Below are 24,580 nucleotides of genomic sequence, written 5' to 3'. Positions count from 1 at the left end.
GGAAGGTGTGAATGAGAGGAACACCAGCACCGTAAAGAAGAGGCCGCCATTCAAAGGAAAGAAAATATCCTACTTGAAATTTGGCAAGTATATTAGTTAGGATGCTCCTGAGAGAAAGGGAAAAGGGGGGGGGGCTATACAAGAGGAAATAGATCAGAATTTGGTGCCCATAATCAAGGAGGCTGAGAAGCCTCCCATTGGGCCATCAGCAAGCGGGAGAAGCAGAGAAGCCAGTAGTGTTCTCTTCTCAGAACTATGAAAGTTGATGGTGTCGCCTCCAATCGGTGACAAAGGCCCAATAGCCCTCAGGAGACCAGTGGTGTGCAAGTCCCAGAGTACAAGTTCAGTTCTTGCCTGGTGTTGAGATTCCAAGCACAGGAGGAAGAGGAGCATCCTGCCCCTGGAGGGGGATTGAGAAAGGACATGAGTCCCCAACTTCCACTTTTCCATTGTCCATCCCAGCTGCAGCCAATTGTGTGGAGTATCTGCCCACACCGAGGAACACTCATCTGCATCCAGTCCCCGGACTCTGCGTTTTGTGTGGGCTAGTCCTCTCTGGAAACCCTCACTCACATATCCAGAGACTATGCTTCACCAAACATTTGGATATTCTTCAATCCAATTTAACAATGTAACAGGTGTTCCATGAATGAGGTAACATTGAAGAGGAAGCCTGTGTGTAGCCATTTAGCTGTTCCACTGTAAAGGTCCTGGAGGTAAAGTTATCCTTGACAGATTCCCGCACGCAGGGCCTGCTCCCAGTACATCATGTTTTACAACCTGTTGCTTTCTAGTACCCTGCATCTTGATCTGAGTCTTTAGCATGGCTACCCTATATTTTTCCTTCCCTTCCCTTCTCCCCTTTTCCCTTTCTTTCCTTTTCTGGGCTGGTACTAGGATGGCTTGAACTCAAGGCCTGAGTGCTGTCCCTTAGCTTTTTTGCTCAAAGCTGGTGCTCAATTTCTGGCTTTTTAAAAAAAAAATAGAAGACAAGAGCCTCTGATTTTTCCTGCCCTAGCTAGCTTGGAACCAAGTTATTAATATCTGTACCTCCTGAGTTATCTAGATTTTACAGGTACAAGCTACTACTGGTACCTTCCTGTCCAGTGATGAAGGAGTTACTAAGGCAAATACAGTACAAGGATCAGACACAAAGAATAGCTAGTTAGCTTTGTAATTCTGTCCCAGAGGCAATGGAGAGAGAATGAAGGGAGAGATTCTCCTCTCCTCCTCTACAGGGCCCCCTCCCCACTCCCTCTGCTATGAGACAGACACACACACATTCCCACGGGGAAAGCAGCCACTACGCTGTGGTAGCACAGGCATCCTTCTCCTTGCTCCCACTTTACGCGGCATTGAGACATTTTCTGCCTTCAGCATTGTTGACTGTTTCTTTTTTAATCTCCAAAGATGCTTTAGGAGATGTCTCTCCTACACTGGACAATTTTTTACGGTTTTAATGCTGATGAATCAGAAGGAGATAGAGGCCCCAATTAGCATCGGAGAAACATTTTGATGGAGAGAAGTAAGAAGTCTTTTGTTTACCCACTACCTGTAGAGGTATGCCCTTTGTCCTACTGGGTTGTGTTACTGTTCCTGGGACAGCATACGAAGGTAGATAAAGACATGTGGCCAGGAAAAATGGGAGAATAAGAAGGAAGAGGAAACTTGGGAGAGGGGACTAGGTGTGGAGAGGGTGTAGCAAGACTATTAAAAGGTTTGTGAATAATCCAGAGGAACTGTCAAACTATTCTCTGTAGCAGAACCTTTTAAACTGTCAGTCATCTGTAATAATCCCCAGAGCATCATGCTGCTCTTCCTAGTGTTGCTTTTCTCGTTCCCTTTCTTTATGTCCTCTAGGAGTTAATGATGCTATGGTGGATGACAATTGGAACAATTCAGAGAAAATTTCACTGATTGAGGGAGTGCATCAGGATGAATTTGTATGACTTCATTTTTAAACCATAGAATCATATCCTTAAAGGATCAATAAGTGGCACGTGTATTGATTTGTTGAGCATCTGGGCATGTCAAACCCTTTGTCCAGTGACAAAGGAGCACATAGTTAAGGTTTCTGCTTTAATAGAGGTTAAAACAAGTCCCCAAACCATTGTCACACAATGCAAAGATGACCCTGTCCAGGAGTATTTTATGGATGAATCAGGAAACCCATTCCAAATTCTGGGCCAAGATGGGAGTCCTTGTGCTTTCTTTTGTTGTTATTTTAATTTGTTTTATACTTTTCCCTGTGGTTTCTGCATCTGATACGCATTTTCAAAAACTCTTAGGCCAGATTGCTTTGAATGAATAAAGATGCTGTTTGGCCTATACACACACTCAAATTGCTGGACTCTCATTCCTGCAAATCCTCCACCCCCTTCCCAGCGCTCCTATTCCAGTGTTCTTATTTTGCACCAACGCCTGAAGATCCTCTTTTCCATGGGATAGGCATTTAAAACTCAGTTTTGCTCCTTGTGAGCAATTTTTCTATCCAGGCAGGTGCTCAGCCATGTGAGCCACTGAGGGGAGTCCTTTTATCCCTGCATTTTGTGGGAAATATTCTCTTAAGAATTAATGCACTTAATCTTTGAAAAAGAGGGATCCATATCTCAAGAAATAATTATTTCCTGTACAATGCTGTACAGGAAGACCATTTGAAAAGATTTGGGAAGGAAGAGTCAAGGCATAGCTTAGACCCAACCCTGAAGGGCCTTTCAACATACTCCTGAGCTCTCTCTTTCAAAGATGTGATAAGACATGCTGCTGAAGGCAACTGCTTCTGGCAAGTTGTGTGGTATAATTCAACTATTCATAGGCTTTGCATCCAATATGTGGGAAAAGAATCCCCAGAATATGGAATTCTATGTTTTTCCCTTCAGTGTGTGTTAGCATGGGGGAAAGAGAACAAGAAAAGCTAGGGGATACCAATCAAGCGTTTCCTCTTTAATTCTAGACTTATTCTTTGCTGAGGCCAGTTTCTATCAGGGGTAGGTACTCCTAGGATGACAAAAGGGAAGTTAGAGCCCAGGTCCAGGCATGAGCAAGATGTAGAGGATCCCAATGTCGCCCAAGCACCCCTACCAGGGGCTTGGCCAACCTTCATGGCATAGAGTGATAGGTACCTCCTGCCTTTGTCTTATTAAAGTTCCAATTTATATATGCAAAAGCTCAGGACCACGCACTATAACCAGTAAGCATTTGCATGATCTTGGAAAAGAAATTTGATTTTTCTGCATGCAGTTTTCTCATCTGTTAAGTGAGGATGTTGGAACATTCTCAGGATATTGCAGTGTGGCTCTTTGTCCTTCATTAGGTACATGGCAAAATACGTGAATCCACGATAAGACCAAAGGGGAGTTAAGTGAGGCAGTGTTTGGCTGGTTTGCACTGTACTTGTTATGTCATCCTTAGTCTGAAGCGATGAGAATGAAGACCTTCTGCAGATGTTATAGTTATTAAAAACTTCTTTTCCCTTTCCTGCAGACCAATGATGCCTTAGGAGCCACCTGGAATTGGCTGTACTTCATCCCTCTCATCATCATTGGATCTTTCTTTGTTCTCAACCTAGTCCTGGGTGTGCTTTCCGGGTAAGCGAGATGTTTCTCTCTCTACTTTGCTAAGTGGAAACTAATGCCTCCTGACTCATGACAGATTCACTCATTTAACCTTTATTTGTAAGACACTAAGACGTTGCTTTGTGCCAGTACTGTTCTAGGTGCTGGGAATAGGGTAGCAAATGATCGTTTTAATTGTCTAAGAAGTTAAAAAAATTCTTATGTTAGGTACAGCAGTGAATACAACATCTAGTGACAGTTTATCTATGCATCTTTCCACTCTTTGTCAAACACTGTGTTAGTTATTAAGGACAGAAAGTAGAATAAGAAGTTTTATCCACCAAGGACTGTTACTGTATAGTCTATTGTACATTAATTGTACATTTGTGACTTGAATTCACTTATATCAGTTTGCAAGTACTCAGTATCTAATATCTCAGTATGCTTTGCAAGGAGCACAAAAGGCGTCGTTTCTCCTCTTTTTTAGGCTTTCTTTAATTTCTTTTTTGTATGATTTTTATTGTACAAATGTTGTACAGAGCAGTTACAGTTACATGAGCAAGGTAATGAGTACATTTCCTATTGAGCATTGTTGCCTCCTCCTTTGTTGTGCCCCTACCATCCCTTCCCTCCCACCTCCACAACTACTTCCCACCCTGAGGTTGTAAAGTTCATTTTCAACATAGTGTTTTGTACATCTCATTGTTACAATGGATCAACTTGTATCCTTATTTAAGCATTTTTGCTTTTTCCCTTCCCCTCCCTGAGAGAAGTGTATATATAAGATGCAGGGTACTTACATCCAATACAGTGAAAATAAGGAAACGTTGTGTAAGAAGCCAACACAAACCTTGAGACAGGAAATGGAAATTCTGTTACTAATGATGTCAGATATAATTATTTATTTGGGTGAAAGGAAAAGTCAATATAGGCTGAAGTCATTAGGGTTGGTTTCATGAAGCATTGAGATTTTGCTTGGAATATAAAATATGTATGAGGATAATGGAGATTTTGTGGGATTGGACCTTCCATAAACAAAGATGACAAAATGGACATGTAATATCCTAATGTATGAAGAAGCTATAATACAATATCCTAGGATGATTCAGGTTAGGAAAATACTTTATAGGACTTTATCTTTTATTAGACAAAATGAAGCTTAATTTTCTGTCACGTGGTATGAGTTCTTTGAATGACACTGTAAGATTTAAGTATAGGGACAGATTGAACCATGTTGAGACTTCACTCACATAAATAAATTTAGAAAAGGGCACTAACCAGGACAAAAAGAACAGGAGGACTCCTAACAGATGAGAGATGTGAGCAAAATTTTCAAAGATACAGAATAAATGGTAACTTAATATAGTACTTGGAAAAACTGAGGGTTAATTGCCTATGGTGGGAAATGCCAGTAAACAAAAGCAAACTGATTGCAGTATAGAGCTTGAGAAATGCTTAAGATTTAGAGATGCTAGGTATTCCTAAGAACAGCAATGTGCATGGTGCTAAAAATAAGATTGATTGACAGTCCTTACTCCCTCCTCTGCTTTGAATCGTAGTCTCCAAACAACATTGGCAGGTGTCTTCCCCACTCAACCCCCACCCCTGCTCAAGTTGGGAGACCTGTTTTCTCTAGAGAACTGAACCAGAGGAGCTTTGGAGTCTATTTCCTAGGGTAATGTGGATATGTTGTAATGGAAATAGGAGAGTTAAATGAAGTTCACAAGCTGAAATGTCAGTTCTCTGGCCCATTGTGCATTCTCAGAAATTCAGCAATGTAGTGAAGAGTTAAGGGAATTCCTCTGAAGGAAAATGTCTTAAGAGAAAAGGTGTATCTCTACTGATATTTGCAGAGGCCAGAGAAACTGGCTCTTACCCCATTATCTTCAGTGAGACCCTTGAAAATTAATATAAAATTCATGTAAAACTAGTTTAAAATGAATTGATGTAAAAGTGTAATAAAAACAAAAAGGTAGTAAATGATTGGAATATAAAGTTGAAGCCACCTAGAGAGTAGGAGGATAAACAAGAAAGCTGAAATGGCCATATGGTACAGATCAGTTTGGGTTTTATAGTGAGACCTTCTTTCAAAAGAGAAAGAAAAGACAAAGAAGAAGGAAGGATAGAACAACTAGAAGAAAGAATACAATCTATTCAAACTTTCAACTTGAAAGCAGGAGTTCCATAAAGAGAACAGTGAAATGAGAAGGAAGAAATTGGCATAGAAAAATGTAAGAAATGTTCCCAGAACCAGAGGCGAACATTGCCAGATTAAAAGATCTGTTGAGGCTCTCAACTAGGCAACAAGCCTTCTAAGAATTTTAAGGCTTTTGTTTTATTTTTTATCACTTCCTGTCATCATTTTATCTCAATTTTTTTGCATTATAACAAGTAACACCAAGCCTTGGGGGTCTCATGTACACATGACAATATTCAAAGACCTAGATATTAAATAGTCTGAATTCACCTCCATCTCCTGAAAACTGAGGCACTGACTGCAGCCAGGTCTTTTCAGGGATGGGAGAACGTATTGGGTAAACTGTGTCCAGTTGTGCAAATAGTGAATGTTTTAGGAGGAGCAGTCACAAGTCCCGGGTACTTTGTGGGAGTCCTGTCAGAGGAGGGGCTTAGCAAGCAGACCCCAGGAATGACCTCATCTTTGACAAAAGACCAAGGAGAACTTGGAACCCAGGTATCCAGGCAGCTACATTCCAGAGCCCGCTCCAGCTGGCACACTTATCTGGAGATAGCGAAGAAAATGCCATGCTTTCTTGTGTTTCGATTTTCACTGGTTCAGACTCCAGGAGATCCTGCAGACACTGGATCAACCCCCAATCCAGACCCTAACCCCAGAACCAGAAGAAGATTCTGGCCCTTGACATGGAGAGACCAGGTGACACCTGGCAGCTCAGACCAGGACAGCAGGGATCCAGACACTGCTGTGACTCCTCCACGCCAATCCCAGGTGCCAACTGCTGTGGATGCCCATTGGGCTGAGCACACTCTACTAAAGATGAAGCTGTGTCGAGCTGTGTCGGCAGCAGCTGACAAATCAGCATGGGTTCCAGCTGCTGTGGATGCCAAGATGGCTGTGTCCACTTCATCTCACGTAGATGAATCTCTACTGGGCCTGCAGAAGAGCCACTATGGGCATGTACCCACGTGGGTCTCCTGGTGGATCTATCCACAGCAGCTGAGACGGACCCAGCCTCACCAGAGGCACCATCTGAACAACTACAGCATAAGAGAACAGTTCTAAGTCTTGTTGTGCATCTGCCCAGGACATACAATGAAGACACCTCTCCATCAGAGGCAGGTGATGAAGGAAGAACACGGGGCGCAGTCGATGTGCCTCTCAATGTGCCTCCGTCCTTACCACTGAGGAAGCACAGTTTTTACCTGCGGCAGCAGCTGAACGTGGGGCTGGTGATCTGCATCTGGAGGATTTCTTGTCTGCAGCATCAGAGACAGACTCTTCTGCACTTCTGTCAGAAAATGAAGAGCTATGAATTGGTGCAGCCAGCCTGTATCTGTCCAGGGTATCTGACACTGGCTCTAATCCACCAGAGGAAAAAACCAGCAAAATGTAAAGCACTTTGGCATCATGAGGTATCTCTGACTACCCCTTGGGATGAAAATCCTCTTCCACCAGTAGCTGATGTCTAAAGAGGCAGTCCACATTCCAGCTGACCTCAACCTTGAAGTCGCCCATGTCACTTAGGACAAATGGACGTCCGACCTTCGCTGCTGTAGAGATCTAGCAGGCTCTACAGACTTTGTCTGATATAGACTCACTTTTATGTGCAGAGAACAACTTAGCTCCAGCAGATAAATCCCAGTTTGATTGCAACTTAAGACTGGGAGCATAACTATGGGTATGGAGATAGAGACTTCGAAACTCCTGAACTCCACTGAACTCAAGCACTTAGAGAAGTCCTTTTCCTCCCCCTTGGAAGTTATCTGCTGTTTTTCTCTTCTTCTGTTCTTTCTATACATAACTTTCACATTGGTTTTAATCAAAGTTTACTGTTATTCAAAAATAAATCTGATACATGTGTAGGGATGTTCTGTCCATTGTTCTTTCCAGACAGTGGGGAAATACAAACCTGGGTGGACAAAGCTCAGAGACTAGCTAGCTAAAATGTTGGATTCATACCATGGCATAAAATGCAGCAGTTAGGAGCAACAGATAGTATGTTCACATGGAACAGAGACTATCTTAAGGAACAGACTTCAGCAAAATAGGGAGACATTGTGATATCATACCATTTACATTTGTGCACACACAAAATGTACACCACCCATAAAAATACACCCCTGAATAAACTGTTATAGTTTATATTGTAAGATGACAGAAAGCAAAACTATGAAAATGTCCACTGAGCATTCAGCACAGCTAATAAAGAGCTCACTAGGGTGAATCAGTATGAAATGCAGAACATCAGAGAAATGAAACCTAAGTAAAGAATATTCTTGAGGCTGTGAAGTTGGCTCAGTGGTAGAGCTCTTGCCTTGCATGCCTGAGGCCCTGGGTTCAATTTCTCAGCACCACATAAGCAAAAAGAAAAAAGCTGGAAGTGGTGCTGTGGCTCAAGTGGTAGAGCACTAGCCTTGAGCTGAAGAGCTGAGGGATAGCGCCCAGGCCCAGAGTTCAGGCCCCACAACCGGACCCCCCCCCCCTCGCCCAAAAAAAAGAATATTCTTAAAGCTTCCAGCTATTAAGAAGTGAATAAAATTTACCTACCAAGAATCAGAAATCAGGAAAGCATTTGGGCTTCTGATAAGCCAATATAGAAGTTCCTAGAACTTTCAGCAGGAAAATACATATATTTTGGGGTCATTTGTGGGGCTTGAACTCAGGGCCTGGGCACTGTCCCTGAGCTCTTTTGCTCAAGGCTACCACTTTGAGCCACAGTGCCACTTCTGGTTTTGTGGTGGTTAATTGGAGATAAGAGTCTCTTGGGGACTTTTCTTCCCCAGGCTGGCTTCGAATCCTTAGATCTTAGTCCCCTATGTAGCTTGAGTCACCAGCACCTGGCTAGGAAAATAATTTTTAAGACAAATTTGCCGGGCCCCAGTTGGATCTGTAATTCTAGCTATTTAAGAGGCTGAGATCTGAGGATTGCAGTTCACAGCTAGCCCAGGCAGGAAAGTCCCTGAGACACTTAGCTCCAATAAACCACCAGAAAACCAGAAGTGGCGCTGAGGCTCAAGTGGTAGAGCACTAGCCGTGAGCTGAAGAGCTGAGGAAGAGTGCCCAGACCCAGAGTTCAAGCCCCATGACAAAAAAAAAAAAAAGACCAAGTTCTATATCCTGCCAAAGTGGAATTATTCATGAAGATGGAATAGCAATAGCAATACTTTTGAGACATCTTTGGAAGAAGTTACTGTAGAATGAGTCCTCAAAAATGAGCAATGAAGCTGGGCACCTGTGGCTTCTACCTATAACTGTAGCTATTCGAGAGGCTGAGATATGAGGATCACTGATCAAAGCCAGCCTAGGCAGAGAAGTCCATGAGAACACTTATCTCCAATAAACTACCCCCAAAAGCTCAAGTAGCTCTGTGGCTAGTAGAGTGCTAGCCTTGAACACAAAGAGGCCCAGAGACAGCACCTAGGCTCTTCGTTCAAGCCCTAGGACTGGCAAAAAAGAAAAAAAAAAAAAGGAATAAGATGACTGCTGCCAGTGGCCCAGGAGGCATCAGAAGTTTGAACGTGATAATAGACAGCTCTAAACAAAACAAAACAAGACAAAAACCCCTCAAGTAACTTTAAGAAACAAGTGAAAATACCATCTTCCCTGATATGTTCTATTCTATGGTTTTGTGGTGCTGTGTAAATCAGGCATGGTGGCTGATGCCTGTAACTGCAGCACGGATGAGGTGCAGATGGAGGGTGATGAACTCAGGGCTAGCCTGGGCTGTATGGCAAGACCCTGTCTCAAAAATAAAACTATGCATGTGAATATTTGTGGGTGCATTTTGCCACAGTTTAATACTGTTGAATGCCACAAGATACAGAAGGATTCGTTCTTGAGAAATAAAAGCATGGCAAAGGCCTGCTTTCCATTGTTAGTGCTGAAGCTTAAACTAGCCTCCTGTGGTATCAGAATGACTGGAGTCCATGGGGAATTGGGTATCAAAGACTGAATTCTCAGGATCCACAGAAAAGGAAGCCTTCAAGCAGGATCTATAATTGAAAGGTAAAGAAATAGCAGTTTAAGCATAATATTTTTTAAAAATGGAGATGAATACCCAAAGAAACAGTAAGAGAGTTGAAAGTGGTTGCCTCTGGGGAGGGAGATTCAGGGGTTGGGAGAGGTGAGGTGGAGGGCTGCTATTTTTTTATTATAAATCTTTCAACATTATTTGACTTTTAAAAAACTCTACATACATTACTTTGGGAAAAAATAGAAATTAAAATTTAAAAGTAAAAATATGACATGCATACAAAAAAAGTGTAGGATGGGAGGAATATATATGGAAGAGCATTTGTCTAGCATCAGTGGGGGAAGGGTTGGCAGTTGGAGAGATCAGATTCAGATAGATTGAGAAGGAAGCAATCATTACTAAGCCAGCTACATGGCACTAAGAGCTGTGGCCATAATTGGTGAACTGGTTATGAAGGAGGAATGGGAGTCATGCAGGAGTTCGTAATAGTGTGTTTCTTGAGTCTTAAAACCTCATGAGATTTCTTATGTATGGACTGATTCACTGAGCTTCCCCAACCCTCTTTCACATCTTTTGTTATGCTCAAGCACTCTTCTAGCTAATTCTCTGCATAGCCTGGTCCTACAACTCAAGTGCATTCCCTCTGCAACTGCCCTAAGGAGAGGCCCCACAAGCAGCTTTCTTCTTTTACGTCTAGTAAGAGATGCTCTCTTGTTTCTGTCATTGAGATTCCTTATCCTTGCTCATTTCCTGTATGTGTCCATATTTTAGTTGATAAGGTTTAAGCGAGTTTCTTACTATCTGAGAGAGGAGAGTCAATGTTGTGCTAGCCAAAGTCATTGATGTCCTAGGTAAGATTCCAGTTCACCAAAAAAAAAAAAAAAGTGTCTTAACAGAGATGGGAATGAGAAGAAACATGCCTCCATGGGACCATGCCTTGTATCTGATCACGTAGAGGCTTCAGTTTGGAAGCCTCTTTTTATTTCCCCTCCGGATAGACAACAAGAGGACATGGGAAGAAACCCTGTGTTTAGTGTGACCCTTACAGATGGGAATCCTAACCTTGGAAACAGCTACTTAATAGCATGGAGTACTCTGACAAATTACTCTGAGTCGGCTTCTTTTTCTGTAAAGTGGCCTACCAGTCTCTCCTTCATGTAAAATATAGCCCAGGAGCTAGCATGAAGCATCCCTTACCTCCCAAGCTTCCTCTGCCCTTTGATAAGAATTATATAATATGTGTCCTCTGTTAGGTCTAAGTGGCTTTCATCTGCTTCGCAGTCCATCGATGTTTGGCTTGAGCCAGCTGTGGGGCTGTCAGCTCCTGGTTGGCTGGGAGACATCCTCCTGGGGTTGGAAAATGCCACAAAACTAATGTAGCAGATGCCGCCTTAGAACGCTGGAGAAGCCTAGGAAGTGGCATTGGCAGCTGGGAACAGCTGGGGTGAGTTTAAGGAGTGCTAACAATAAGGGCTTTACAGGCTGAGACTGAAATATTTCTGCCCTGGTTTCTTTTCTGCATTCGACGGCTGCACCCGTCTCTCCAGCATTTGGGTGTGTGCATGGAAGTCGCAACAGGGGGTCCTGTGTATCAAAGGGGCTGTGAGCTTTCAGTGCTGCCTGGCTGGCTTTCTAGTGCCTCTGGCGAGGATGTAGCCCTTCTCCTTGGAATGGGGCTTTGGAATGTGAGCTCTGAGGTCACCAGAGAAATAGTTCTGAAAGTTTTACACCCAGGGAACTGACTTCCTATGGCTTGCAGGCAGTTTGTATGTTATAAGACAAAGCAATTCCAAGAGCAGTGAGACATGGCAATGGAAAGGGGAGGGACTCCCAAGGCTCCTGTGTCAGGCAAGTGAAGAAGAGAGGCTGAATGGGAGGGGGAAGGCACTTATGGCTCCCTGAGGACCAAGTGTGGAAATTACTGAGGCCCACATCCAAGGCGCTGGGCATCGGTGGCTGGAAGGCTGTGAGATGTGTTCATTGGCTTCATTTTTTTTAAAGAGGAAGGATGGATAGAAGCATTGTAGCATTTTTACTTGTCTCAGAGGAAATGGGATTTGATGAAAACCATTAGCTTAGCCTTGAAGAGAAGCAGAGCTTCCTGTCTCCATGGCAACAAACCAGGGCTGCATAAGCACATCCTGAAGTGCTGTCAGGGGCTCCAGGGCCGAAGGCTCAGGCAAACAGAAAATGACCCTAAGCCATTCAAGCTTCTCTATCCCGCTGCTCCTGAGGTTCCTGGGGGAGACAGGGAGGTAGACAGGGGAGCAATCAAGCTGTTTCCAAATGAGTAGGGGCATTCAGGTCAAGGACTGCCTAAAATATGCACAGGTAGGAGGCAATGTAAAACTTCACGTATGTAGAGCATGTCATAGTTTTCAAAGCAAGTTGAAGACAAGATTTGTGCAGCAGGCATATAGTACCTTTATTTCTGATGGGAGGAGGAATGGTTAGAGAAGCTAAAGTCTAACTAGGTACTGACAGTGATGGGGCGAAAGCTACTATTGCTTAACCTACAGCGAGGTGTTTATTTTAGGATGCCAGGTGGCCTCCACCATGGATATTGATGCTGAAGGTGGCACAACTAGAGAAAGGTTGTCTAGACTATCATCCTGACAATACAGATTTGGGTACAAGTTTTAATGAGCATGTACATTGATGCACACACTTACATGCTGGTCTTCATCTTTGCAATAATATGACCTTGAACAGACAAGGTAGAAGGTACCCACACCCACTGTAAGGACGTCTTTCCCTGTTGACTGATAGGGAGGGCTGAGCTGTCAGTATTAGAGGAAGGATTCTTCTGGTTGCACCTCTTTAACGAGTGAAATGACTTCCACTCATTCTAGCAAATGACAGCTGTCTGTCTCATTTGCTGGCTGCATCTAACAATTTAGTATAATTCTGCATTTTTAAGTGTTTACTATGCAGAAGACATCTTTCTGGATGAATAAAACAAGGAAACTGTAAACTAATGGAGGAAACATGTCAGAGGCCACACAAGGGGATCTAAGTTCCAAGTAGTTCAGGAATCTAGTCCCTTCAAAAGCTATTTAACATATATATATAGATATATATATGCATGTTACATATTTATGCAAGGCTTTGTTTTGAAGAAAAAGGTAAGATGGAGGTCTTGGTTGTAGGAATAGACTAAACAATGGTTCTTTCTTATTAAACCTTGTATCTCTTTAGTTACTTGTCTTGGCACATTAGGACATGGTACCTGAGTGTTTCTGGGGCCTACGTTGAGGCAAGAATTGCTGCTGGTCTTAGAAGAGAACTATTTATGCCCAATCAGTGCTTCAAAGGAAGATCTCTGAGAGCTATTGATGGATATAGATTTGACCTGTATCTAATCTTCCGTGACAGACTGACATGGGTGTGTGAATGAACCATGCAGTAAGTCCCCTGCTGAGATTCTAACATTGACATCAACCAAGAGAAATTCACTCATTTACTCAAATAGCAGAGTGCTTGCTATGTATTACTCACTGCCAGATTAGACAAGAGAAAGAGATGCCACCTCAAGGAGCTTATAGTCTATCTAGGTAGACATAATAATAAGGGGTGGTGGTTACTTTTTTGTATGTGTGCTGGTCTTGAACTCAGGGCCTGGGTGCTGTCCCTGAGCATTTTTGTTCAAGGCTAGCACTCTACCACTTGAGCCATAGCTCTACTTCCAGCCTTTTCTTTTTCTTTTGGTTGTTAATTGGGGATAAGAGTCTTGCGGCCTTTCCTGCGTGGGCTGGCTTCAAACCACCACCCTCATATTTCAGTCTCCTGACTAGCTAGGATTATAGGCATGAGCCACTGGCATCTGGAGACTAGCATCAGGTTAAGAGCAACTGAAGATGACATGTGTGTGCATTTTTGACAAATAAGTGGTTAATGATTGGCTAGAAGAGAAGATAACAGCATATAAGGTTGAAGTGAGAAGAAAAACCACCCTAAAATTATAAGCAGCTTGAGTGAAGCATGTTGGGGGAAATGGGATGGATGAAGCTATGGACAGGAGTGGAGTTTTGTCTTGAAGGACCTCTTGGGCTAAGCTTATGAGTTTAAACTTGATCCCAGAAGCTCATGGGAGGTTCTGAGGCTATAATCTAAGAAGATGTCTGATATCCATTTGAGGGTCCACTTGGAGAAAGTCTACAGAAAAGTAAGGCCAATTAGGGAGACTCATCTAGGAGCATCAACCTTTGAGTGAAGTGGAGAAGCGCAATGGAGTGGGGATTATAGAGGATGAGTCAGAATGGAAGGTGCTGATGGGGTGGATCTATAGTTCTGTGACTGCAGTATATCCGAATGTACACTGGGATGAAAAATAAGAGGACAGTTTCTTCAACTGTTTTTGGATTTCTGAATTAAGCTACTAGGTGGCCAGAAGGGAACACAGAACAAAGAGTAGGATGTGAGGGAGATAGGGTAGGTTTGGGACCTATTATTGCATTTGAGGAAATAAAACACATTTTCTGCTCTTTGGCTAGTTCACAGCAGTGAAGTAGAAGCTGTTTCAGGTTGCTTTTAAAAAATATTATTAAAGCTATGATTTATTGAGCCTGTGCTATGGACCAAACAGTGCCAGTTCTGTGACACACATTGCCTCATTTAATTTTTTTAATGCTCCTGTGAGGTATTACTTTTTTCTCTTATACAAAGGTTAATTGTGAGCTGGGCCCCAGTGGCTCAAGCTTGTAATCCTAGCTACTCAGTAGGCACAATCTGAGCATGGTGATTCAAAGCCAGCCAAATCAGGAAATTATCTCCTTTCACTGGTAAAAAGCTGGAAATGGAACTGTGGCTCAAGTGGTAGAGTAGTACTAGCCTTGAGCAAGAAATTTAAGGGTCAGGGCACAGGCCTTAAGTTCAAGTACTGGTAAACACAAAATATAGGGTAATGTGGCCAGGAGATTTGATCATTTGCTTAAGTAAACAAAGCATCGAAGTCAGAAATTTCAATCGGGGGGGCTGGGAAGGTGGCTCAGTGGTAGAGTGCTTGCCTTGCATGCATGAGGCCCTGGGTTTGATTCCTCAGCACCACATACATAGAAAAAGCCAGAAGTGGGTGCTGTGGCTCAAGTGGTAGAATGCTAGCCTTGAGCTGAAGAGCTCAGGGACAGTGCCCAGGCCCAGAGTTTAAGCACCACAACCAGCAAAAAAAAAACAGAGAGAGAGAGAGAGAGAGAAATTTCAATCAGGCCCACCAGTCCTAAGTATATAATACCCTTAAACATATCTTCCATATAGTTGACATATCCTTTATGGAAGGAAATGATCTGGCACCTGATACAGTAACATTTGGTGAAATGAAGGACCCTCAGTAGTACTACAGACAGAGTTCATCTCATGGCCGGTTATTAAAAAAACCACACTCCATAGTACTGTGGTTCCTGCTGTGACTAGAAGTGTACTGATAGGCTCAATATAAAGTTATGTGAGTTTTATTGAAGACCCGTATTCCCCGCAAGCACTGCTGTGTGTATTAGCTGTGTATCAAAGCAGCATAGTTTCATCTTGGAGGAAGCAAGGACTTTCATGGGCCTTTTGGAGTTTCTTCCTGGCTTCCATGTCATACATGAGGAAACTCGAATAAAGTGAAATAATTTGCTCAGCTAAATACACAGCTATGTGGCTACAGATCGTGGCAGGAACCAAGGTCCCCTGGTGGGCTGACCAAGGTGCTTTTCCATCTGTGCCACAGAGGTGACCGGGTTATAAATTTCATATTCTGCAGTGTTGGGTGTGTCCCTTCTATTACTGAATCATACATAAAGTACTAATAACCACCATATAGGTTTATTAGGGACATGAAATCAGATCATGAGTACAAAGTGCTTACTATATGAGAGATAATAAATGGGGAAAAGCCATTATTCTGATTTACCAAGTACTTCCACTGAGTCAGCATGATCTCAGAACACATACCATCTGTAGGGCTGACCATTCAGGACAATCTACAGACAATAACAGAGCTGGATTTCAGCCTTGTTTCACACATAGGACCACCAAGTAGCCTTCCTCCACATGCCATTCCTTAGGAATATCTGTCTACTGACCTCTGTGGTTTAGAGTAGGCCGCCTGCCTCAGTCTTCTTTTTTCTGTTCTTTTTTGGTTTTGGGTCTGGGGAGAGGTGTTAAATCCTCAGTTACCACTCACAGGCTGTCTAAACTCTGACTTCCTTCATGGTATTTTTCAAGGTCCAAACCCTGCTACCATTCTGTGATGAGGATTAAACCCTCCCCCGGCAAGTTTCCCATAGAACAACATAGCTGTTACAGAATCGATTACTTTATGATAACGTTATGGCATTGAATTGTAGAATTTAATAACGATACTATTGACAAGCTATGTTATTTATTGATGGCTAGTCATCTGCCTGATACTTTGCTACAGCCTTTATATACATGATTGCAGTTAATTTTTACAACAGCTTTCGTGTCAGGTGGTACTGTCAACCACGGTGTTTTGGTTTTTTTTTGTTTTTTGGTCGTGGGGCTAGAATTCTGGCCCTGAGAACTGTCCCTCAGCTCTTCAGCTCAAGGCTAGTGTTCTACCACTTGAGCCACAGTGCCACTTCCAGTTTTCTGGTGGTTTATTGGAGATAAGAGTCTCAGGGACTTTCCTGCTTGGGCTGGCTTTGAACCGTGATCCTCAGATCTCAGCCTCCTGAGTAGCTAGGATTACAGATGTGAGCCATCAGCGCCAGCTTCAACCCCATTTTTAAATAGGGAAACAGGTGGAGAGAGTTAGTCTTGGTTAATACTGAGCAGCAAGGTTCTCCCGTTCCCCCTCTCTCATGATGCACTGTTTTGCCCCCTGCTATCAGCATTACAAATATTTCCTTCAACCTTGGAGCTTTGTTTCTTTTGCTGGGTACCACTTGGTACCTAATTAGATCTGACCTAACATTCCAATGTTTGATTTGTGTGCGACAAATGTCTGCTGAATTGAAGGGAAATGGAGTAACACTAGGACTCTGTTGGAAGTTGTCATATAACCTATGACCTCCTGGACAGCAGTGTTGAAGAGAATGAAGGAAGAGGCTGGTGGTTTGGGTCAGACACATCATCACTGGCATTGGTGCTTCTATGGAGTGAGAGACTGCTTATTACAGGCATTACACAAAACGAATTGTCTTAGGTTGACCATTTTTACACATGGATGTTAGCATTTTTTTTTTCTGGTTAATTACTCATACCTGTTGTCCAGTTTCCCAGTGCATCTTTATCTTTTTCATATGAACTTAAAATATTTATTTGTAGAGTAAGAATATTAACACTTTTGTGGTATATGTGGCAAATGTTTGAGGAATAACAATATTTAATGGTTAAAGTTACCATGTTATTGGGACTTGTGGGAAACCAAAGCTGTTAGGAGCCAAAAAAGTAGAAACAGTCTTGTTTCCCAGTGGTGGGACTTGAACTCAGGGGGCCAACTGCTGACTCTAAGCTCCTTTGCAGAAGCCCAGCACTCTACCACTTTGAGCCACAGTTCCACTTCTCTCCATTTTCAGCTTCTTCTGTTTATGTGGTACTGAGGAATCTAACCCAGGGCTTCATGCATGCTAGGCAAGCACTCTATCACTAAGCCACATTGCCAACTGGCAGTCATTTTTTTAAAATCTTTTTTTAAAATTTTCTTAATACTTTTTTACTGTAAAAAAATTGTACAGAGGGGTTACAGTTACATGAGCAAGGTAATGAGTACATCTCCTATCTGGCATTGTTACCTCCTCCTTTGTTTTTGTTTTTCCCCTACCATCCCTTCCCTCCCACATCCACAACTGCCCCCTTTCTCCCACCTCCCCGCCCCCGCTCCCAAGCCTAAATTGTAAAGTTCGTTTTTCAGCATAGTGTTTTGTACACCTCATTGTTACAATGGCTCAACCTGTATCCCTATTTAAGCATTTTGTTTGTTGCCTTCCCCTCCCCAAATTAGAGACATGTATGTACAGGATGCAGGACACCAACCTCAAATACAATGAAAACAGGGGTTATACCGTGGGAGAGGAACATACAAAGAAACAAAGGTATCACATGGTACAGTATAAATGCGTTAGAAACAATAGCAAGAAAAAAAAACACTTGTGTCCTTATCTTGGGGTTCATTTCACTTAACATCATCTTTTATGGTCAAATGTACATAGCTTTTGACTTTTTCTGCTTGTTCCAGACATATACTAGTTATTGTAAATAAGGGAGACCATGGGAACTATGCTTCTTTGGGCCTGGCTTACTTCATTTAATATAATTTTTTCCAAGTCTTTCCACTTCCTAACAAATGGCGTGATGTCATTCTGTCTGATGGAGGCTTAGAATTCCACTGGGTATATACACCACATTTTCTTGATCCATTCATCTACTGAGGGGCATCTGGGTTGGTTCCATATCTTAGCTATGGTAAATAATGCTGCCATAAACTTAGTTGTGCTGGTGGCTTTAATATGGTCTTGTTTGTGATCATTTGGGTAAATGCCCAAAAGTGGGATTACTGGGTCATAGGGGAACTCTATGTGGAGTCTTTTGAGTAACCTCCATACTGCTTTCCAAAGTAGTTGAACAAGTTTACACTCCCACCAACAATGCAGTAGGGTTCCCTTCTGGCCACATCCCCTCCAGCATCTGTTGTGATTAGAGTTCTTGATTATAGCCATTCTAACTGGGATGAGGTACTATCTCAGAGTTGGTTTGATTTACATTTCTTTTATGGCTAGAGAGGTTGAACATTTCTTCATGTATCTATTGGCTATTCTTATTTCCTCTTCAGAGAAATTTCTCTTTAAGTCTTTAGCCCACTTATTTATTGGGCAGTTGATTCTTTGAGGATTTGTTGTTGGGGGGAATTTAATTTTTTGAGTTCTAGGTATGTTTTAGATATGAGACCCTTGTCCGTTGTATGGCTAGTGAAGATCTTCTCCCAATCCGTGGGCTTTCTATTGATCTTGCTAGCTATATGTCCTTTGCCATGCAGAATCTCTGCAGCTTCATGCAATCCCATTTGTCCAACCTTTCTTTGATTTGTTGTGTTTCTGGGTCTCTATTAAGAAATTTTCAGCCTGTGCCAAGGAGACCTAGGGTTTCTCCTATTTCTTCCTGTAATGTTTTCAGGGTGTTGGCAGTCATTTTTTTTTATTACTTTAGCTCATTTCATTCATAAAGCAGTTCACGGATATTTTATTTGGTTCTCGAAAGAATTCTTAGCAATGCATGATCCTTATTTTATAAATGACATTACAGCTCATAGTGAATAAAGCAGGCTCTCAATCACAAATCCAAAAGTAGGGTTTCTAACTCTCGGCCCAGCACCCTTGCTTCACGAAAGGGTAGCTTAGGATATTCATTTTCACACATGTGTGCAGTGTTTGCCTGTCTAGGGTGTGGACACATCTGATGGAATCTTACTGCTTGGTTTCTACTGAAAACAGAGATGTGATTTACATACATCCTCCAGCATAGCAAAGTGCCTTTCTGAGTTCATTCAACACATATTCACAGAGCACCTCAGTTCTAGGTGCTGGGATTCAAAAATTTCTGTCTCTGGGGAGCTTATTCTGTATTGCACACGTAATGTGCAGATTCTGTCATATTACTCTTCATTTTTGGACTTCATATACTGAAAAGGCTTATGAACAGTGGCAGTCTACTGCAGTTGCTGTGTTGCTAAAACTGCTGGCTAAAGCAGGGAATGTTGAAAGGTGATGCAGGCTCTAGTTCTTTTATTCTTGAAAATGCTGTTCCCTCTGAAAATCAAGCACTGGTGCATGCTTTCTCTTACCTATCTAGGGAGCAGAATAGGCGCAGAGAGCTTGGCTGAGGTAGATGATCATTGGCTGAGGACACATGGTGGGAGGGAGGGGGTTCATAGTCATATTCCAAAAGGTTGACTCTGAGGTGCAGGGTCAAATTGTGGAGAAATCGCTGAGTGGGGCAGAAGAGATATATACTCAAAAAAAAAAAAAAAACCCAAACCCAGTTCTTTTTTCATAAGGATTTATCCTGCGGTAAAGAAACATGGACAACTTATGTTGAGACCTGATTTGGTGCCTTGTGGCACAATGAAGTTGTTTCTGCTGTTAGAGGATTTTCCATAGACTTTTTGGTTGGCCAAAATCATAGGTTGTTGAGATAATCCAAGTAGGACCTTGGATATACTCTAACTTAATGTAGATCCAAGTCTCTGAGTCTTATGTGTGTATGCATACATATACATACATATACCTATACACACATACTCCCATGCATGTTTTTACCCATGTATGTGGTACTTTATGCACATGTGTTAACTCTGGTGTCTGCACTCCAGTCTCTGTCCCTCCATGAAGTACTTCAGGAACCAGGAGGTAGCGGTACTATTCTCTGAATTTGTCTTGTGCAATGACTCTACTTCAACCTCTTTCAAGAACCTTTCTATCTTAAAATCTCCCTTAACCTGTTTTCCAAAAGAGAAGATAATTTTGGCTTGTAGAATAATATTGCATGAAGGAATACTTAGGAAGATCTAGCTTTGCTAATTGAATCCTGGATTCAATTGATCTATCTGCTTCAATACCTCCCTTAGCTATTCCTTAGACATCTCCAACTGAAGATGCCCCAGCTGAATTCCTCATCTCATACTCACCATTGAACTTCCACATTGCTCTTTTATATTCTGCCTGCTACATTGATGGCGTTCATTTTACTTATCTATTTTACAAGATGAGGACCTTAGTTGCTTTGTATACTTTCCCCTCACCTAGTCCGTGCATCTGACTACTCCACTTGGAAGGGTTTTGTGAACTATATCTGGATTTGACAAACAACTGGACTTGGCAGTTGGTTCTCTAAATGCTGTTTGTATTCTGAGCCAACAAGCTTGCTGTTCATGGCCAAAACAGCGATAGTCTTTGTGTCTTCATTACTTATGTTGGCTTTCTATTCTCTAATCGATAGGATCACTCATGTATCCATTTAATCAACTTTTCATAAGATAGGTACGGAGCCTCTTGCTGTGTGCCAGGCACTGTTCTAGGTTCTCAGTGTGGAGCTGAAAGCAAACTGCCCTCAGAAGCTTGCATTGTATAAGGGGAGAGGCCATGGGACGTACATTTTGAGTTAGGTAAATGAAAAACACAAATCCCATTAACAAAGATAACTTTCCCCTACTTTAGCAATTTCACAATATTCCCTAATGCTATATTAATCAATGGAAAGAAGATTTTTTTTTACCTTACTCAATTATATTAAAATGATAGTTAATTATATTTTATCTGTGAGGGCTCTTGATTATAATAGCTACTCAGGAAGCTGAGATCAGGAGGATTGTGATTTGAGGTCAGTCTTAGCAAATTAAATTTATGAGACTCCCCCACCCCTTTCTTAATAAATGAATGGGCTTGATGGCTTATGGCTTATGGGAGGCTGAGATCAGGAAGATCAAGTTTACAGGCCAGCCCAGGCAAGAGGATTTGCAAGATTCTATTTGAACAGAAGAAGTCGGGCATGGTGGTGCATGCCTGCCATCTTAGCTAACATTTGAAGCATAAAAATAAGAGGATTGTGGTCCAGGCATGTGCTTGGCACAATACAAAACTATTCAAAAATAACCAGGGCAAAAACAGGCCAGAGGATCTGTTTTGGATCTTTTAGCCGGAGGATCTTTTGTGTATCAGCAGTAGAGTACTTATCTAATAAGTACTAGACCCTTAGTTCAAAGCCCAGTACCACCATAAAAGTTTATCTGAACTTTTTTCTAAAAATAATGTATAAAAGAATTGTCAATACAAAAAAGAATTTCCAGCACATTTTATGAAAAGATCAATGGTGAGGCTATGCACAGTGGCTCAGGCCTTTCAAGCTACTTTGGAGATAGATTGACTGGATCACAGCTTAAGACAAGCCTGGACACAAAGTTGTTCAGACCCATCTGAATAAAAATCTCGACTATGTAGCTGGTACAAGTAGGAGCCTGGGCAAAATTACAAGACCTTACATGAGAAATAGAGTGCCTGCCCAGAAAGGCCGATGCCCCAAGTTTAAAACCCCAGTACTAATTAGAGACGGGGAGGAGGTAAAAGAGGAGGGGGAGGGGGGAAGAAGGAGGAGGAGGAGGAAGAAGAAGAAGAAGAAGAAGAAGAAGAACTACAACCACCACCACCTTTTTCTCCAAACATATATGTGTAACTTCAAGTAGTAAAACAATATTGATGATTGGCTAGTCACTTCAAAATTTAAAAATTGAGTGTGATCCCCATCCTAAAATAAACTAAAATAAACTGCAGATGGGGCTAGTATATGCATTTTTAAACTAAAATCATAAAACGTATTCAAAGAAATTATGGACAAGTAAAAAACCTTCAAGGGAAAGGTGTTTCTAAGGATGATACAAGTCTAAAGCTAAAAACATGACTAGATAAGATGATATTAAGCGAAGTGAACCCCAAGATAGGAACACAAGTGATTTTTTTTCTTTCTTACTATTGTTTCTAACATATTTATAATGTACCATGTGATTTTTTTTGTTTCCTTGTATGTTCCTCCCCCACGGTATAACCCCCGTTTTCACTGTATTTGATATCAATGCCTTGCATCTTGTATATACACTTCTCTAATTTGGGGAGGGGAAGGCAACAAACAAAATGCTTAAATAGGGATACGGGTTGACCATTGTAGCAATGAGATGCACAGGACACTATGTTGAAAAATGAACTTTTCAATTTAGGCGGGGGTGGGGGGTGGGGGAGAGTATAGTTGTGGAGGTGGGAGGGAAGGAGGGATGGTAGGGGAAAAACAAAGGAGGAGGTAACAATGCTAGATAAGAAATGTACTCATTACCTTGCTCATGTAACTGTAACCCCTCTGTACAGTATTTTTACAATAAAAAACATATAGAAATATTCTGACTGTATAATTCATTAGTAAGAACACAGCCTCTTGAATTCACTTTGAATTTTGAATGATTATGCAAAGAACTAGGGAACATAGTAAAATAAGGTCTTGTACATCTCATTGTTGCAGTGGGTCCACCTATATCCCTATTTAAACAATTTGTTTTTTCCCTTTCTCTCCACAAATTATACCAACATCACATACAGTGAAAATAGGGGTATATACTGTGGGGGAGGGACATACAAAGCAACAAATGTTTTTTTCTTTCTTAATATTGTTTCTAACATATTTATAAGATGATTTCTTTGTTGCTTTGTAAAACCTGCCTTTTTCTATCAGCCAGAAAGGAAGGGGTGCACCATTTTACATTCTTTCCAGTAGTATGTGTTTTTTCTACATTTATCTACTTGCTTAGAAATTAAATACTAATAAATTAGGAGCATTCAAAGTATGAATTGTGTAGAAGGTTTAAGGCAATACCAATAATGTATTCAGTGATTATTAAGTAGAGTTTTTATTATTATGGGTTAGTAAATTCTTAGTAAAGGAACAACCATCAATATTTGGTGGGCAGAAAAGATGACCATTGAGCTACTTTTTTAATTTATCAATTGAAGACATTAAACATTACCTCAACTACTGACCTTTGTCACTATCAATCTATGAATGAAAACGAATATTGCTTGTCTTGCATGAATGTTTAAGCCTTGTCCCAACTATGTTTCCTGTCTCAAAGCCCTGCCAAACCCTACTGTGCAGTTCTTAGATTTCCCATGTAATTATTTATTTGCTAGAAATAACCAGTCCCAGCAACCACTTTCACTTTCTGCCTTATTTGACTGGAGAACTCTGACTCATCCCTCAAGGTCAAGTTTCTTCATCTGAGTTTACATTGGTGTGTGTGTGTGTGTGTGTGTGTGTGTGTGTGTGTGTGTGTGTGTGTGTGTGTGTGTGTGTGTGTGTGTGTGTGTGTGTGTGTGTGTGTGTGTGTGTGTGTGTGTGTGTGTGTGTGTGTGTGTGTGTGTGTGTGTGTGTGTGTGTGTGTTGTTAGAGCACTTACCTTTTCCAGTTATTTGCAGAGGTATTTGTGCCTTTCATGGCATTATAAAGGCAGACACTGAGATGAGTTTTTCCTAGTGCTTAGCAAGCATAATTAACAAGCACTTGAATAGGCTCTGAGTAAATGCCCATCAGCGAGGGAATCAAAGGCCAACTTCCCCTTTGTGGAGTGTCTGTATTTTGCCAGTTTTTTTTTCCCCGGGAATTTAGGCATCGTTACTAGTGGCTACAATTCTCTTGAAACCAGAGTTTAATAGTAGTTGAAGAGCTAGGCATGGAGTACTTCAGTAATACCCTATTATTTTGCTGAGACTGGAAGAAAACTCCAACAGGCCATAGACGTTCTCCATGACATGGAGAGAAGAGGGAACACTTGTCACTAGCTTTCTACTTCCCTTGTTTCAAAATGTCCATTAATACAATAGACAGGATTCTATGTAACGGAGCCTCTGCCACTGTAAGGACTTTCAATGCCTTTTGTTTTCTTTCAGTTTTAATTTATCTCATATACTCATTGCAACTTGAATGCCCCCAAACCCTAGACTATTCAAGATTAAATACATTCTTTTCCTTAATTTTATATGTCTCCTTTGGGCCTATAGAACCTCTCAATAGTTGGCTTTGCCATGAGGGAATGTGTAATAGTGTTAGAGCCTTACTTCATTCTGAGTGAGCTTATTGCCCATAGTCAAGCCCCTATAATTAGACATGTTTTCTGTGCTTTTGCAATACGTGAACACTGAGGTGGCTGAAATAATACCTCACAATTTCCCCCGTTGATAATCACAGCCTTTACAACTTGGTTAGGTATTGGGTGCTTTGGCATTTATAGCTGTTAAGTTCAGATGCTGTTGGAGTTGGGGTTGAACTAAAAGTTCTCTATTTTCCTCCTGGTGTCAAGTATATCACTACATTCTCAACACTTAA

At 41.7% G+C, this 24,580-nt stretch overlaps 1 protein-coding gene across 3 annotated transcripts in view; it reads left to right on the top strand.

The window, feature by feature from the left end:
* Cacna1e (calcium voltage-gated channel subunit alpha1 E) overlaps positions 1 to 24,580 on the top strand; it is a 308,059-nt gene that overhangs the window by 161,310 nt on the left and 122,169 nt on the right. For all 3 annotated transcript variants that reach the window (XM_042674388.1, XM_042674389.1, XM_042674387.1), the window contains exon 7: positions 3,484 to 3,587. In XM_042674388.1, coding sequence (XP_042530322.1) covers positions 3,484 to 3,587 — 104 coding nt within the window. The remainder of the gene's footprint in view (positions 1 to 3,483; positions 3,588 to 24,580) is intronic.

This window comes from Dipodomys spectabilis, unplaced genomic scaffold (genome assembly GCF_019054845.1).
Source record: "Dipodomys spectabilis isolate Male_0828 unplaced genomic scaffold, ASM1905484v1 ptg000019l, whole genome shotgun sequence".
Lineage (NCBI taxonomy): Eukaryota > Metazoa > Chordata > Mammalia > Rodentia > Heteromyidae > Dipodomys > Dipodomys spectabilis.
The sequence above is the reverse complement of the archived record's forward strand: the minus strand, read 5'-3'. Positions and strand labels throughout refer to the sequence as shown.